The sequence below is a fragment of the Heptranchias perlo genome, chromosome 5 (genome assembly GCF_035084215.1).
Source record: "Heptranchias perlo isolate sHepPer1 chromosome 5, sHepPer1.hap1, whole genome shotgun sequence".
In the NCBI taxonomy this organism is placed as follows: domain Eukaryota; kingdom Metazoa; phylum Chordata; class Chondrichthyes; order Hexanchiformes; family Hexanchidae; genus Heptranchias; species Heptranchias perlo.
In genome coordinates this window covers 88,125,669-88,140,025 of record NC_090329.1, presented here as the reverse complement: position 1 = coordinate 88,140,025, position 14,357 = coordinate 88,125,669, and the positions used below count along the sequence as shown (strand labels likewise).

Sequence of the window (14,357 nt, the reverse complement as noted above, 5' to 3'; positions counted from 1 at the left end):
CTTCTGGATGACAGCCCATGGGTTGAGAGTCACTGGTTGATGCCATTCTGGTTAACAGTGTTGTTTTTTTTACATTAGCAAATTGAAACTACAGGTGCTGTTAATAAAGAGCAGCTATTATGTATAAAACCCAACTTCTAGTTCTATCCATTATACCAACATTCATGCATAATGAAAACTCACCTAAAATACTTTATTTGTAGTTCCTAAAAAGTTAATGAAACAATGGAAGAAAGGATGAGAAAGAATGAATAAAAAGAAAGTTTTAGATAAACAACAGGAAAACAAAAGAAGGCCGTAACCCAAGTACCCTACATTTGTAATTACAAGATCAGTTTAGATCTTTTTGAGGCATGAAAGTTAAGAAAGAAATTCTCTGTCATCAAAATAATGAAAATTGGGATCGAAACATCAAGTCCAGATTTTGTCTGTGTATATTTGGCAAAACATGAAATTAATTGATAATCAAAAAAAATTGCAGAAATTGCCTTAATGCAAATCAACTGGATTTACAGGGTATTTGTGCCAAAATGCTGTAGTCACTTCTTCTCTTGTAATTAGGATTTCCTGGTTGTTGGAGTTGTTCCATGCTAATTTTAGTTTTTACAGATGTTATGCGTGAGAAATCATTGGTCCAACTTAAAGCTTAGAGTAATTCCAATAGTCCTTGAGATGTCCCTGAAATTCTAATTCATGGAATATTTTAAAAAAATGATCATTTGGTGGCTTTAGTTCAGTTGGTTTTCCAGTTAGGGCATGACACTGGGCCAGAATTTGCTGTCAAAATAACGGCAAGGCTAATGGCAATCGCCATTATTTATGGGTAAATGGTACAGCAACTTCAGGTGAGGAGCAGCTGCATGGTTAAGTGCGAATATCCAAAAGTTGATGTTCAAGTTATGCCGCTCCGCCGTTAGTGTCGCAAAAACGACATCTCACCCTCAACCTTTTTTTTAGGAACTTGCTGTATTTGCTCATTAATTGCCCCATTAAACTTGCCACAGAAAGTTAAGTCTTGTCATTACAAGCTTAAGTACCCTTTTAATGACGTGGCAAGTGTTAACGACTGCCAATCAACCTCTCTGGTGCCAAAAATTAAAGTTACAAGTATGGTGTCTCATTCCTTCAGGTTTTCAATTTTTCGGGGAGATTTTAAAAAGGTCAAATTTTAAATTTTACATTTTTTTTCTTACTTTTCCTTTCTATCCCCCTTTTTTTCTCTCTTAATCCAGTCTTTCTTTCCCTCTCTTTATTTCTCTTTCTGTACCTGATTTGACATTGAATTCACTCCCTTTGATTCACCCTCCTTCTCAGTCATTCGTGTTATTTTCCCAATCCTTAAATCTCATTGGTTAAAGAGATGCACTGTTTGTCCCGTTGTTCACTCAGATCCCAGGCGCCTTGTTTTCCGCACTGCGCTGCGTTGTTATCAGCTCGCACTTTTAGCATTTTTGTGGGCAACACATTTTTTGAGCTGAAGGATGCAGGGGTGAGTCTAACTAACGGCAGATGCCGTTAGATGCCCTGCTACAGCAAATTTTAGCCCTCTGTGTTTTCAGAAGATGATCAGGAGTTACTGTTGATCTGAGACAGGTGGATAATAAAGCATTTCTGGATTTGCAGTCCACATTTGATAGCTTGAAGCATGACTTGTTGTTGAGCAGCTGAGATGTTGAGGCCAAGACAGTTGCTAGAGGATAAGGATTGATGAGATGCTGCCCCTGTCAGAATGAGTATTTAACACAAACTGCGCATGAAAACCAGTGCTTTTCTTAACTTAAAAGTAGTAAATTCTCTTCCTTCTGCATTCTGATTGTATTCATATGTTTGTGTGTGTCTGTATTTTTTATAAAAAATATATATATATATATATATATATATATGCTCTCCTTTATTGTTTGGACTACTTCAATGATGATATTTAGTAAACTGTACACTCCACAGATACTTAAGAACTGACTGCGAAAAAATAACTTCATCCGTCCAAAGAAAAAATTGGAGTGAAATAATGTTTGTTGGGATTTAAACTAAGTTGAAAGAGGTTTCTTGGGATGAAGCTCATTTATTGATTCATGGTGAGCCTCAGGAAATACTTTTTGAACACAAACGCTTAAAATGAATCAACCCATGGCACCCCAATAGCTCAGTGTGTAACTGCACTGAGCTATATAGTTCAGTATGGTCCTAATTTCATTGCTGGTTTGTTCTGATTCGGTTGATTTGTCATCCAGGGCAAGAGTGGGACTGCTACATATGGCTTTAGTGTCCCTAGGCTAGGTAGGGGAAGAATCGACCACGGTTCCCATTCCTGATCATTATTCAGCAACTCCTGTTGGAAAGTGCTTCCCTATAGCTATATTGCTTAGTACAGTTATGCAGTCTCAGCGCTTGCTGTCTTGGCTCACAAATAAAGAATAACCACTTGCATGAAGTACATCCATTTTTGTATGGATTTTTTTTACAGCATACTGCATATTTTTGCAAAACAGTCCGTGCAGATTCTACCCAACTATTCTGCAGATTTCTTTTACCCTTCTGATGGCAAGTCAGCCTTTCCTAATTGTCTGAAATTGGGAATAATGGAGTAGTTGTCAGAACTAATTATTTTGTGATCTATATTCTGCATTATGTTGGATGAAACTTCTATTGATTTCATCACAGTGTTCACCACTTTGTCCATGTCTGGAGTTAACGACTCCATTTAGAACACTTCAAAATACTAGTCACAGCAATTACTTTGTTAACTCTATATGAATTTTCTATTCAGCAGAGTAGAGGTTAACTGCACTTGCCAGAAAAGAGATGGGAGATGGCAAGAGGAGAAGGGACCAGGATAAGGAATCTTTTGCATTGGCCATAATGGGTTGTCCAGTGAATCTGGCAAGTTTACATTGGTGTTACCGCTGGGTGCACAAGCATCTATTTAAGGCCAATGTAAAAGCAGCTCATATGTTATTTCAGGAAAGTAGCACCAATAACTGTATCTCACAGTCTCATCCTACTTTGGAAAATCAACCAATTTAACATAAGTGTCGTGCAAGGTAATTACATTTTTGGGAGCAGTGGAACCTGCAATTTGCAATAGTCATTTAGATGTTAGTTTTTTTAGTGTCATGCAGTTAAATTAGTTCCTTATTGCATAAATGTTTGTAAACAAAAAAAGTCCTAATTTATCTGTTCATCTATTATGAAATGTTCATTCCTCAGTAATGTATTTATTTTTAAATCTATTTTGAATTACATTAAAATTCCATTAAAAGAAAAGCTTGCATTTATATAGCGCCTTTCATGTTCTCAGGACATCATAAAGAGTTCACAGCCACTGAATTATCCAAAGCTTCTGCCCGTATCTTAATTACCAGGACATTTTGCTTACCCATCCCTCCCCCCTCACTCACCTACACCTGCTCCTAACCCCTCAACACCCCAAATTTAAAATTTTCATCCTTGCCTTCAGGTCTCTTAATGGCCATGCCCCTCCTCCAGCCTAACAAGTCCCCCCTCCCCACAAACTCTCCATTCCTCTGATTATGACCTCTTGCGCTTCCCCCTCTCCTTCTCCCTCCACCCCACCATTGGTGGCTGTAGCTTCAGCCATCTAGGCCCCACACTTTGGAATACCCTCCCTAAATTTCTCCATCTCCTTCTTCTTCTTTAAGCCCCTCCTTAATACTCACTTCTTTGACCAAGCTTTTGATCACCCCTCCTAATATCTCCTTTAGCTCAGCGTACATTTTTTCCTTATGCCTCTGAGGTGCCTTGAGATGTTTTTCTATATTAAAAGGCATTATATGATTGCAAGTCTTTGAAGTAGGAGTAGAAGAAATGGAAGAATCAATGTTGTTTTGTGGACCAATACAGCAGCCAAATACACAGTAAAATCCCACAAACGGTAAATGAATGATCATCTAACCTGTTTTTATAGTGTTGCTTGAGGGATAAACGTTGCCCAGCAGAACAGGAAAACTCCCTGCTCTTCTTCAAAAAAGCATAGATTTTGTTTTAGCTCCACTTGAACAGGCAGATGGGGCCCAGGTTTAACATCTCATCTCATCTAGATTATGGGCTCAAGTCCTGGAGTGCGACTTGAATCCACAACCTTTTAACTCAGAGCTGGGAGTTCTGCTATTGAGCTAAGCTGACACTTGTAACAGATCCCACTATCTGTTGCTCTTTGAATGCCCCTTTATAATACAGTGCTGCTGCTAATTGCAGCCCAATTTCATGAAGTAGGGCTACTGTCACCAAGACTGCTCTGGAGGTGCAACTTGCAGATGTAAATTGACTCCCATGAGCGTGGTCAGTGCTCAGCCTACCTATATGAGCCAGCAATGCTGTACTGTATAGGCTTGCATTGTGGAAGATCCGTTGCCAGAAACTCTCAATGGCTTTTACTATTTGTTCACTAGTAAAATTGCCTTGAGAATGCGGTGTGGGCTAGTTCAGAGGGCTTTATGAGTCAACACATTACCAGGTTTATTGCATTTAATTTCACAATTTTCCACGGTGGGATTTGAACTTGCAAACTCTGGGTTGCTAGTCCAGTACCATAACCACTAAACTGCCATACCCGTCCATCACCCCATTGTGAGTCTTGAACAGCTGTGGCTGCCCAATCCTGTCTATTGTACATTGCCTTCAACAGTTGTGTGGTGTTTCATGTGTTAATAATTATGTAATTTTTGATCTTCACACTTTGTGAAAGTATGAGTCCTTTACGCAGTGAAATTAGGAGCAGAGGAATGTGTCGGACTCAAAAAGACCTTCGCAGGCCATCTGAACAGCCCAAAGTTCAAAAACAGAATGTACGGTTCACCACAAATATCCCTCTTTGGATAAATCAAATTGAGGAACAGATGCTTGATCAGTGCTACAGTGCATGTGTGATAACAGGCTTGCACTGGCATGGTGTGCACGCCTTCAGTAACTAAGCAGCTGTTCCACATTTCCAGCACCAAGGCAAGCACAACCACAGTACACATTACATATGTTCTTGTTGGGGCACCTCCACCCTGTCAGGACTACATTTTCATACAGAAATGGGTTTTCATTTTCTAGACTTCAAAAGAATAATATTCTCTGAAATTATGTACAGCCAAATGTTACAAAGTGAAGTGAGAATCTGGTTTCCTTACCCCAAGCCTCAGTTCAATGTCCTCTTCCCTGCCCACCCTGCCCTCCCCCCCAAAAGAACAGGTATTTTCTCAGCAAGTAAGCACATTTGGTGCTTGATTGTGTTGTGTATGTGTGTACCTGTCTCTTTGTATCTTTCTCTTTCAACCATGTTCTGCAAGTAGAACTAAGAGTTTTCTTGACCTTTAATAATAGTAGCTAAAAATATTTCTGTAGCGATCCCCCCAATCATTCAGTGCGTTTATTCAGTGAGTAGGTAAGCCGCACAAGCTAAGAAGATGCTAAGTTTGATCCCTGGTCTGTGTTGAGTTCACTAACCTCAGCTAGAAAGGTAGTAGGAGGGACAATATAATTAGCCTCAGTCCCATTATGTTGAGTGGAAAATCAGTTGCGATTCCCACTCCTGATGCTATGCAGCGATCCCCGCTGAAAGTACGCATGTGTGGATGTCAAGTGAGGACAGGATTGGATTAGCATGTGGGCACTACCAAAGTTTCACAACAATAATACAAGTATGTAAAAATGAAGATAGTAGCAAAAGTAAACGTGGGTCTCTTAGAGGCTGTGATGTGGAGATGCCGGTGATGGACTGGGGTGGACAAATGTAAGGAATCTTACAACACCAGGTTATAGTCCAACAAATTTATTTTAAAATCACAAGCTTTCGGAGATTATCCCCTTCGTCAGATGAATGAGTGAAAAGGTTCTCAAATCGCATATCTTATACTATGCTGAGACAGCATCACACCAATCAAAAGGTGTCGTTGTTATTCAAACAGGCCAGTCACGGAGAACAGCACGTCCCAGTACACTGGATATACATTGTGTCAATTACACAGACAGGCAGAAAGAAACCCAAAATGGCAGAGAGAGAGAGAGAGAATATTAAAAAACATAATTTTTTTCCCCCTTTTTGCTGTTGGGGTTACGTGTAACGTGACATGAACCCAAGATCCCGGTTGAGGCCGTCCTCATGGGTGCGGAACTTGGCTATCAACTTCTGCTCGACGATTTTGCGTTGTCGTGTGTCTTGAAGGCCGCCTTGGAGAACGCTTACCCGAAGATCGGTGGCTGAATGTCCTTGACTGCTAAAGTGTTCCCCGAATGGGAGGGAACCCTCCTGTCTGGCGATTGTTGCGCGGTGTCCATTCATCCGTTGTCGCAGTGTCTGCATGGTCTCGCCAATGTACCATGCTCTGGGGCATCCTTTCCTGCAACGTATGAGGTAGACTCTTAGAGGCTGAGACAGGAGAAATTATAATGGGGAATAAGGAAATGGGGGAGACGTTAAACAAATATTTTGTATCTGTGAAGAAGACACAAAAAACATACCAATAATAGTGGGGAACCAAGGGTCTAATGAGAGAGAGGAACTTAAAGTAATTAATATTAGTAAAGAAAAAGTAATGGAAAAATCAATGGGAATAAAAGCCGACAAATGCCCTGGACCAGATGGCCTACATCCTAGGGTTCTAAAAGAGGTGGCTGCAGAGATAGTGGATGCATTGGTTATGATCTTCCAAAATTCCCTAGATTCTAGAACGGTCCCGGTGGATTGGAAAGTAGCAAATGTAACCCCGCTATTCAAAACATAAGGGAGAGAGAAAACAGGGAACGATAGGCCAGTTAGCCCGACATCAGCTGTTGGGAAAATGCGAGAATCTATTATTAAGGACGTGGCAACGCAGCACTAAGATAATTATAATATGATTAGTCAGAGTCAACATGGTTTTATGAAAGGGAAATCGTGTTTGACAAATCTATTAGAGTTTTTTGAGAATGTAAATAGCAGGATAGATAAAGGGGAACGAGTGGATGTAGTATATTTGGATTTTGAAAAGGCATTCGATAAGGTGCCACGTCAAAGTTGGTACACAAGATGAGGGCTCATGGGGTTGGGGGTAATATATTAGCATCGATAGAGGATTGGTTAACGGACAGAAAACGGAGAGTAGGAATAACCGGGTCATTTTCAGGATGGCAAGCTGTAACTAGTGGGGTGCTACAAGGATCCATGCTTGGGACTCAGCTATTTACAATCTACACTTTTTTTATTCATTCATGGCATGTGGGCGTCGCTGGCAAGGCCAGCATTTATTGCCCATCCCTGATTGCCCTTCAGAAGGTGCTGGTGAGCCGCCGCCGCCTTGAACCGCTGCAGTCCGTGAGGTGAAGGTTCTCCCACAGTGCTGTTAGGAAGGGAGTTCCAAGATTTTCCAGTGACGATGAAGGAACGGCGATATATTTCCAAGTCGGGATGGTGTGTGACTTGGAGGGGAACGTGCAGGTGGTGTTGTTCCCATGTGCCTGCTGCCCTTGTCCTTCTAGGTGGTAGAGGTCTCGGGTTTGGGAGGTGCTGTCAAAGAAGCCTTGGCGAGTTGCTGCAGGGCATCCTGTGGATGGTACACACTGCAGCCACATTGCGCCGGTGGTGAAGGGAGTGAATGTTTAGGGTGGTGGATGGGATGCCAGTCAAGTGGGCTGATTTGTCCTGGATGGTGTCGAGCTTCTTGAGTGTTGTTGGAGCTGCACTCATCCAAGCAAGTGAAAGAGTATTCCATCACATTCCTGACTTGTGCCTTGTAGATGGTGGAAAGGCTTTGGGGAGTCAGGAGGTGAGTTACTTGCTGCAGAATACCCAGCCTCTGACCTGCTCTTGTAGCCACAGTATTTATATGGCTGGTCCAGTTAAGTTTCTGGTCAATGGTGACCCCCAGGATGTTGATGGTGGGGATTCGGTGATGGTAACACCGTTGAATATCAAGGGGAGGTGGTTAAACTCTCTCTTGTTGGAGATGGCTATTGCCTGGCACTTGTCTGGCGCGAATGTTACTTGCCACTTATGAGCCCAAGCCTGGATGTTGTCCAGGTCTTGCTGCATGCGGGCACAGACAGCTTCATTATCTGAGGGGCTGCGAATGGAACTGAACACTGTGCAATCATCAGCGAACATCCCCATTTCTGACCTTATGATGGAGGGAAGGTCATTGATGAAGCAGCTGAAGATGGTTGGGCCTAGGACACTGCCCTGAGGAACTCCTGCAGCAGTGTCCTGGGGCTGAGATGATTGGCCTCCAACGACCACTACCATCTTCCTTTGTGCTAGGTATGACTCCAACCACTGGAGAGTTTTCCCCCTGATTCCCATTGACTTCAATTTTACTAGGGCTCCTTAGTGTCACACTCAGTCATAAGCTGCCTTTTGATGTCAAGGGCAGTTACTCTCACCTCACCTCTGGAATTCAGCTCTTTTGTCCATGTTTGGACCAAGGTTGTAATGAGGTCTGGAACCGAGTGGTCCTGGCGGAACCCAAACTGAGCATCAGTGAGCAGGTTATTGGTGAGTAAGTGCCGCCTGATAGCACTGTCGACGACACATTCCATCACTTTGCCGATGATTGAGAGCAGACTGATGGGGCGGTAATTGGCCGGATTGGATTTGTCCTGCTTTTTGTGGACAGGACATACCTGGGCAACTTTCCACATTGTTGGGTAGATGCCAGTCTTGTCGCTGTACTGGAACAGCTTGGCTAGAGGCGCGGCTAGTTCTGGAGCGCAATTCTTCAGAACCAAAGCCGGCATGTGTCGGGGCCCATAGCCTTTGCTGTATCCAGTGCACTCAGCCGTTTCTTGATATCACGTGGAGTGAATCGAATTGGCTGAAGACTGGCTTCTGTGATGGTGGGGATATCGGGAGGCGGTTGAGATGGAACATCCACTCGGTACTTCTGGCTGAAGATGGTTGCAAACGCTTCAGCCTTGTCTTTTGCACTCACGATTTGGAGATGCCGGTGATGGACTGGGGTGGACAAATGTAAGGAATCTTACAACATCAGGTTATAATCCAACAATTCTATTTTAAAATCACAATCTTTCGGAGATTATCCCCTTCGTCAGGTGAAAGAGTGAAAGGTTCTCAAATCGCATATCTTATATTAGACTGGGACAGCATCACACCAATCAAAAGGTGTCGTTGTTGTTCAAACAGGCCAGTCACGGAGAACAGTACGTCCCAGTACACTGGATATACATTGTGTCAATTACACAGACAGAGAGAAAGATACCCAAATGGCAGAGAGAGAGAGAGAATATTAAAAACCGATAACTTTTTTTTCCCTTTTGCTGGTGGGGTTACGTGTAGCGTGACATGAACCCAAGATCCCGGTTGAGGCCGTCCTCATGGGTGCGGAACTTGGCTATCAACTTCTGCTCGACGATTTTGCGTTGTCGTGTGTCTCAAAGGCCGCCTTGGAGAACGCTTACCCGAAGATCGGTGGCTGAATGTCCTTGACTGCTAAAGTGTTCCCCCACTGGGAGGGAACTCTCCTGTCTGGCGATTGTTGCGCGGTGTCCGTTCATCCATTGTCGCAGTGACTGCATGGTTTCGCCAATGTACCATGCTCCGGAGCATCCTTTCCTGCAACGTATGAGGTAGACAACGTTGGCCGAGTCACAGGAGTATGAACCATGTACCTGGTGGGTGGTGTCCTCTCGTGTGATGGTGGTATCTGTGTCGATGATCTGGCATGTCTTGCAGAGGTTGCCGTGGCAGGGTTGTGTGGTGTCGTGGACACTGTTCTCCTGAAAGCTGGGTAATTTGCTGCAAACGATGGTCTGTTTGAGGTTGGGTGGCTGTTTGAAGGCGAGTAGTGGAGGCGTGGGGATGGCCTTAGCGAGGTGTTCGTCGTCATCCCACCAGCAAAAGGGAAAAAAAAGTTATCGGTTTTTAATATTCTCTCTCTCTCTCTCTCTCTCTCTGCCATTTGAGTCTCTTTCTCTCTGTCTGTGTAATTGACACAATGTATATTCAGTGTACATTGTATATTCAGTGTACTGGGACGTACTGTTCTCCATGACTGGCCTGTTTGAACAACAACGACACCTTTTGATTGGTGTGATGCTGCCCCAGTCTAATATAAGATATGCGATTTGAGAACCTTTCACTCATTCACCTGACGAAGGGGATAATCTCCGAAAGCTTGTGATTTTAAAATAAAATTGTTGGACTATAACCTGGTGTTGTAAGATTCCTTATTTTTGCACTCACGTGCTGGACTCCACCATCATTGAGGATGGGGATGTTTACAGAGCCTCATCCTCCCGTTAGTTGTTTAATTGTCCACCACCATTAACAACTGGATGTGGCAGGACTGCAGAGTTTTGATCTGATCTGTTGGTTGTGGAATCACTTAGCTCTGTCTATAGCATGTTGCTTCCGGTGTTTAGCATGCATGTAGTTCTGTATTGTAGCTTCACCAGGTTGGTACCTCATTTTTAGGTACGCCTGGTGCTGCTTCTGGCATGCTCTTCTACACTCCTCATTGAACAAGGGCAGCAAGCACATGGGAACAACACCACCTGCCCGTTCCGCTCCAAGTCACACACCATCCCGACTTGGAAATATATCACCGTTCCTTCATTGTCGCTGGGTCAAAATCCTGGAACTCCCTTCCTAGCAGCACTGTGGGAGAACCTTCACCACACGGACTGCAGCAGTTCAAGGAGGCGGCTCACCACCACCTTCTCAAGAGTAATTAGGGATGGGCAATAAATGCTGGCCATGCCAGCGATGCCCACATCCCATGAATGAATAAAAAAAAACAGGATTGAACCCCTGGCTTGTTGGTAATGGTAGAGTGAGGAATATGCCAGGCCATGAGGTTACAGATTGTGCTGGTATACAATTCTGCTGCTGCTGATGGCCCACAGTGCCTCATAGATGCCCAGTTTTGAGCTGCTAGATCTGTTCTGAATCAAGCCCATTTAGCACGGTGATAGTGCTACACAACACGTTGGATGGTGACCTCAGTGCGAAGACAGGTCTTCGTCCCCACGAGGACTGTGCGGTGGTCACTCCAACCAATACTGTCATGGACAAATGATGAGAAACTATTAAATATTGATATTCAGAGGGATTTGGGTATCTTTATAAATGAAACACTGCAAGTTAACATGCAGGTACAGCAAGCAATTAGGAAGGCAAATGGCATGTTGGCCTTTATTGCAAGGGGGTTGGAGTACAAGAGTAAGGAAGTCTTGCTGCAATTGCACAGGGCTTTGGTGAGACCACACCTGGAGTACTGTGCACAGTTTTGGTCTCCTTACCAAAGGAAGGATATACTTGCCTTAGCGGCAGTGCAACGAAGTTTCACTAGATTGATTCCTGGGATGAGAGGGTTGTCCTATGAGGACAGATTGAGTCGAATGGGCCTGTACTCTCTGGAGTTTAGAAGAATCAGAGGTGAACTCATTGAAACATATAAGATACTGAGAGGGCTTGACAGGATAGATGCTGAGAGACTGTTTCCCTTGACTGGAGAGTCTAGAACTAGGGGACATAGTCTCAGGATACGGAGTCGGCCATTTAGGACTGAGATGAGGAGGAATTTCTTCACTCAGAGGGTTGTGAATCTTTGGAATTCTCTACCCCAAAGGGCAGTGGATGTTCAATCATTGAGTATATTCAGGGCTGAGATTGATAGATTTCTGGACTCTAGGGGAATCAAGGGATGTGGGGATCGGGCGGGAAAGTGGAGTTGAGGTTGAAGATCAGCCGTGATCTTACTGAATGGCAGAGCAGGCTCGAGGGGCCGTATAGCCTGATCCTCCTATTTCTTACGTTCATATATTAGCCACTTGGGTGAATTATTGGAACAGTGCCCTACAAGGAGTCAAAGCTTTCAGAAGAGGAGAAAATTAGTGAGGAAAAAAAATACTCAAATTCCCCAAAAAGCACACATTGGGAAGTAATGTCCTATTTGATGAAAGTAGTCTTTTTTTTCCATGTGTAAGTATATTCAGGAGTAGAATATAATGAAGTTGTACTTGAAGTTTTCATTATGCTGTTTGTTTTTCCCACAGTTAATCCAGCTGATACTAAGTCACCTGACAGTCCCAGATCTTTGCCAGTTGGCACAGACCTGCAAATTGCTGTACCAACATTGCTATGATCCTCTTCAGTATGTCCAGCTCAGTTTACAACCTTACTGGGCAGGCCTGGATGATGCTTCTCTGGAGCACCTACAGTCACGCTGTGCTCTTGTGCAGTGGTTAAATCTGTCTTGGACTGGGAATAGAGGATCCATCTCCATGCAAGGATTCAGCAGGTCAGTGCTAATGTAATTCCTGAATAAAATCCATTTACAGCAGGCACCAGGTATGTTAAACATCCCAGTGTGACATTAGTGATCAGACACCTTGGGGCTGATAATATGATCCTGGTGTAGCGGCCTGTGGTCCGCTGAGTTGAACTCATCCAATGATGCAAGACAGCTCATTTAAATATTTTTGTGGGGTTCCTAGTGCCTATCAATGACACACTGGGAATAGCAGGTGCCTATAGCTGTTGAAGGGCTGCTGGCTGCTCTTAAAGCATGTTTCTTCAACAGAAAATCAGATTAGGGAACAATGACCCCTTGAACCTTTGGAGGTCAAAGAATTGAAGTAAAGGAAGGGGATGTGATCCTATCGGAAGGAGAAGGCCACCCAGGAGAAAAAAAAGTGATTTTTAAAAAAACTGATCTCGCCTAAAGCACCTATTCCAAATGGGCACTGGGCCTCTGGAGCAGACTAAGACAGTCTAGCTGCGTTACGGGCAGCGCATTAGAGCCTTGATGAGTGCTGTGCACAATTTGCACGCTGGCTCCCAATGCACTCCACACTGCACCATTACATAGGCATGTGCAATGCACATCAGAGGATAATAGGCCTCAGCCCCCTCTACCTGATAATACAGGGCTCAAGTGCCTCAAGAAATGAGGCATTTCATGTCAGATCATCGGCTTCCACGAGTTGCCTTTCGTAAAGTATATGAAGTAAATCCTTTATTTAATAGCCTGATTGTCTGTAGTTGTTGTTTTAGGAACTCTTTTCTGGTAAAGCAATTCTTTTTTTTTGCCGTGCCTCTGACACTGACGATACCTAACTTACTTTTTGAAATGGGTGGTGAATATTCAGTCCACTTCAGTCCACTTCAGTCCTAGATATATTTAAAATTGTTAAATTTTGTTTGGCATCTCTTGTTTTTTTTTAAAAAAATTCCCATTACTTTTACTTTTAATTCAGGATATGAAATCCCTTTTATTCCCTCTCCCTTTTGCTTCCTATATACAGGCCTTACAAGGCCACATACCCCTTGTGACGAAGCTGTCAGGTAGGAAGATCTGCCCCAAGACATCCACCAAAGTCACTGTCATGCTGGCTGTTAGAAAGTACATAACAAGCAGTCTGGCTGAGTTCAAATAAGCCACTGTAAAGGGGATCACCAGCACAACCCCTATTAACTCCATACTATAGCGCACTATGTTGGAAGATGCTGTGTTACCAGGCTAATTAATCAGAATTGTTTTAAAATGTTTTTTCAATTATCAGCTCTTCCTTTAATTCAAAGCACACAGACCATAGCTACAGAGCGTGGAAGTAATGTCTGCAAAACTCATCATTCTCTAACATAGTTTAAAAGCAGGAATTATTCTAACAGGGATTAACCAATTGTAATTTAAAGGGAATTGGGGAACAAACCTGTTACCAAATATCAGCTTCTGACTTCCTGTAACAAACATTTATTAATATAGTTGTAATGTGTTGATTCACCAAAAACTCAACAGTGACTCTCTTACCTCCTTTCAAAATATAACTAAACCCATCTCCTAGTGTGTCTTTTATCAATATTTTGCTGGTATTCGAATATTTGTATTGGATGCTGCATACTTTAGAGGTCTTGCCAAATAAAAGCTAATTTTTGTTTAATACGTTTTATTATCTTACATTATACTTTGCGATCACTGTTTTTGTCTGTGCTGTTACTGAATGACGGTGAAATAAGATTTACCCAGTGTTTCTTCATGGAGTCACTTCTTTATTTTTATTTTAAATAAAGTGGTGTTGTGCTTTATACCTCCTATACAAGCTTGAAATAAAATCAGAAAATGCCAAAAATGCACAATAAGCCAGTCAGCATCTGAAAGTGAAAGATAGTTTAATGGCGCTGGTAAGACCCTTCATTAAAATATGGCCATTTTCTTATGCACATTTGTTTTATTTCATATATGAACTGAATTTTCTAATTGACAGGTTACAATAATTTTTTTAAATGATAAGCAGCAGCACTTGACTGCTTTAATTAAGGTGTCAGTTTACCTATTGGATGAATAATTCTGCAAGCAGTAACCCATTTTCAGATCTGTTCCTTATATTAATTCAGAGCTTTGCACCTTTTCACTTCC

General features: G+C 42.7%; 1 protein-coding gene across 2 annotated transcripts in view; it reads left to right on the top strand.

The window, feature by feature from the left end:
* The window catches only part of fbxl4 (F-box and leucine-rich repeat protein 4), a 142,766-nt gene that overhangs the window by 90,796 nt on the left and 37,613 nt on the right, over nt 1–14,357 (top strand). For both annotated transcript variants that reach the window (XM_067984773.1, XM_067984772.1), the window contains one exon: nt 11,995–12,239. In XM_067984773.1, the coding sequence (XP_067840874.1) occupies nt 11,995–12,239 (245 nt within the window). The remainder of the gene's footprint in view (nt 1–11,994; nt 12,240–14,357) is intronic.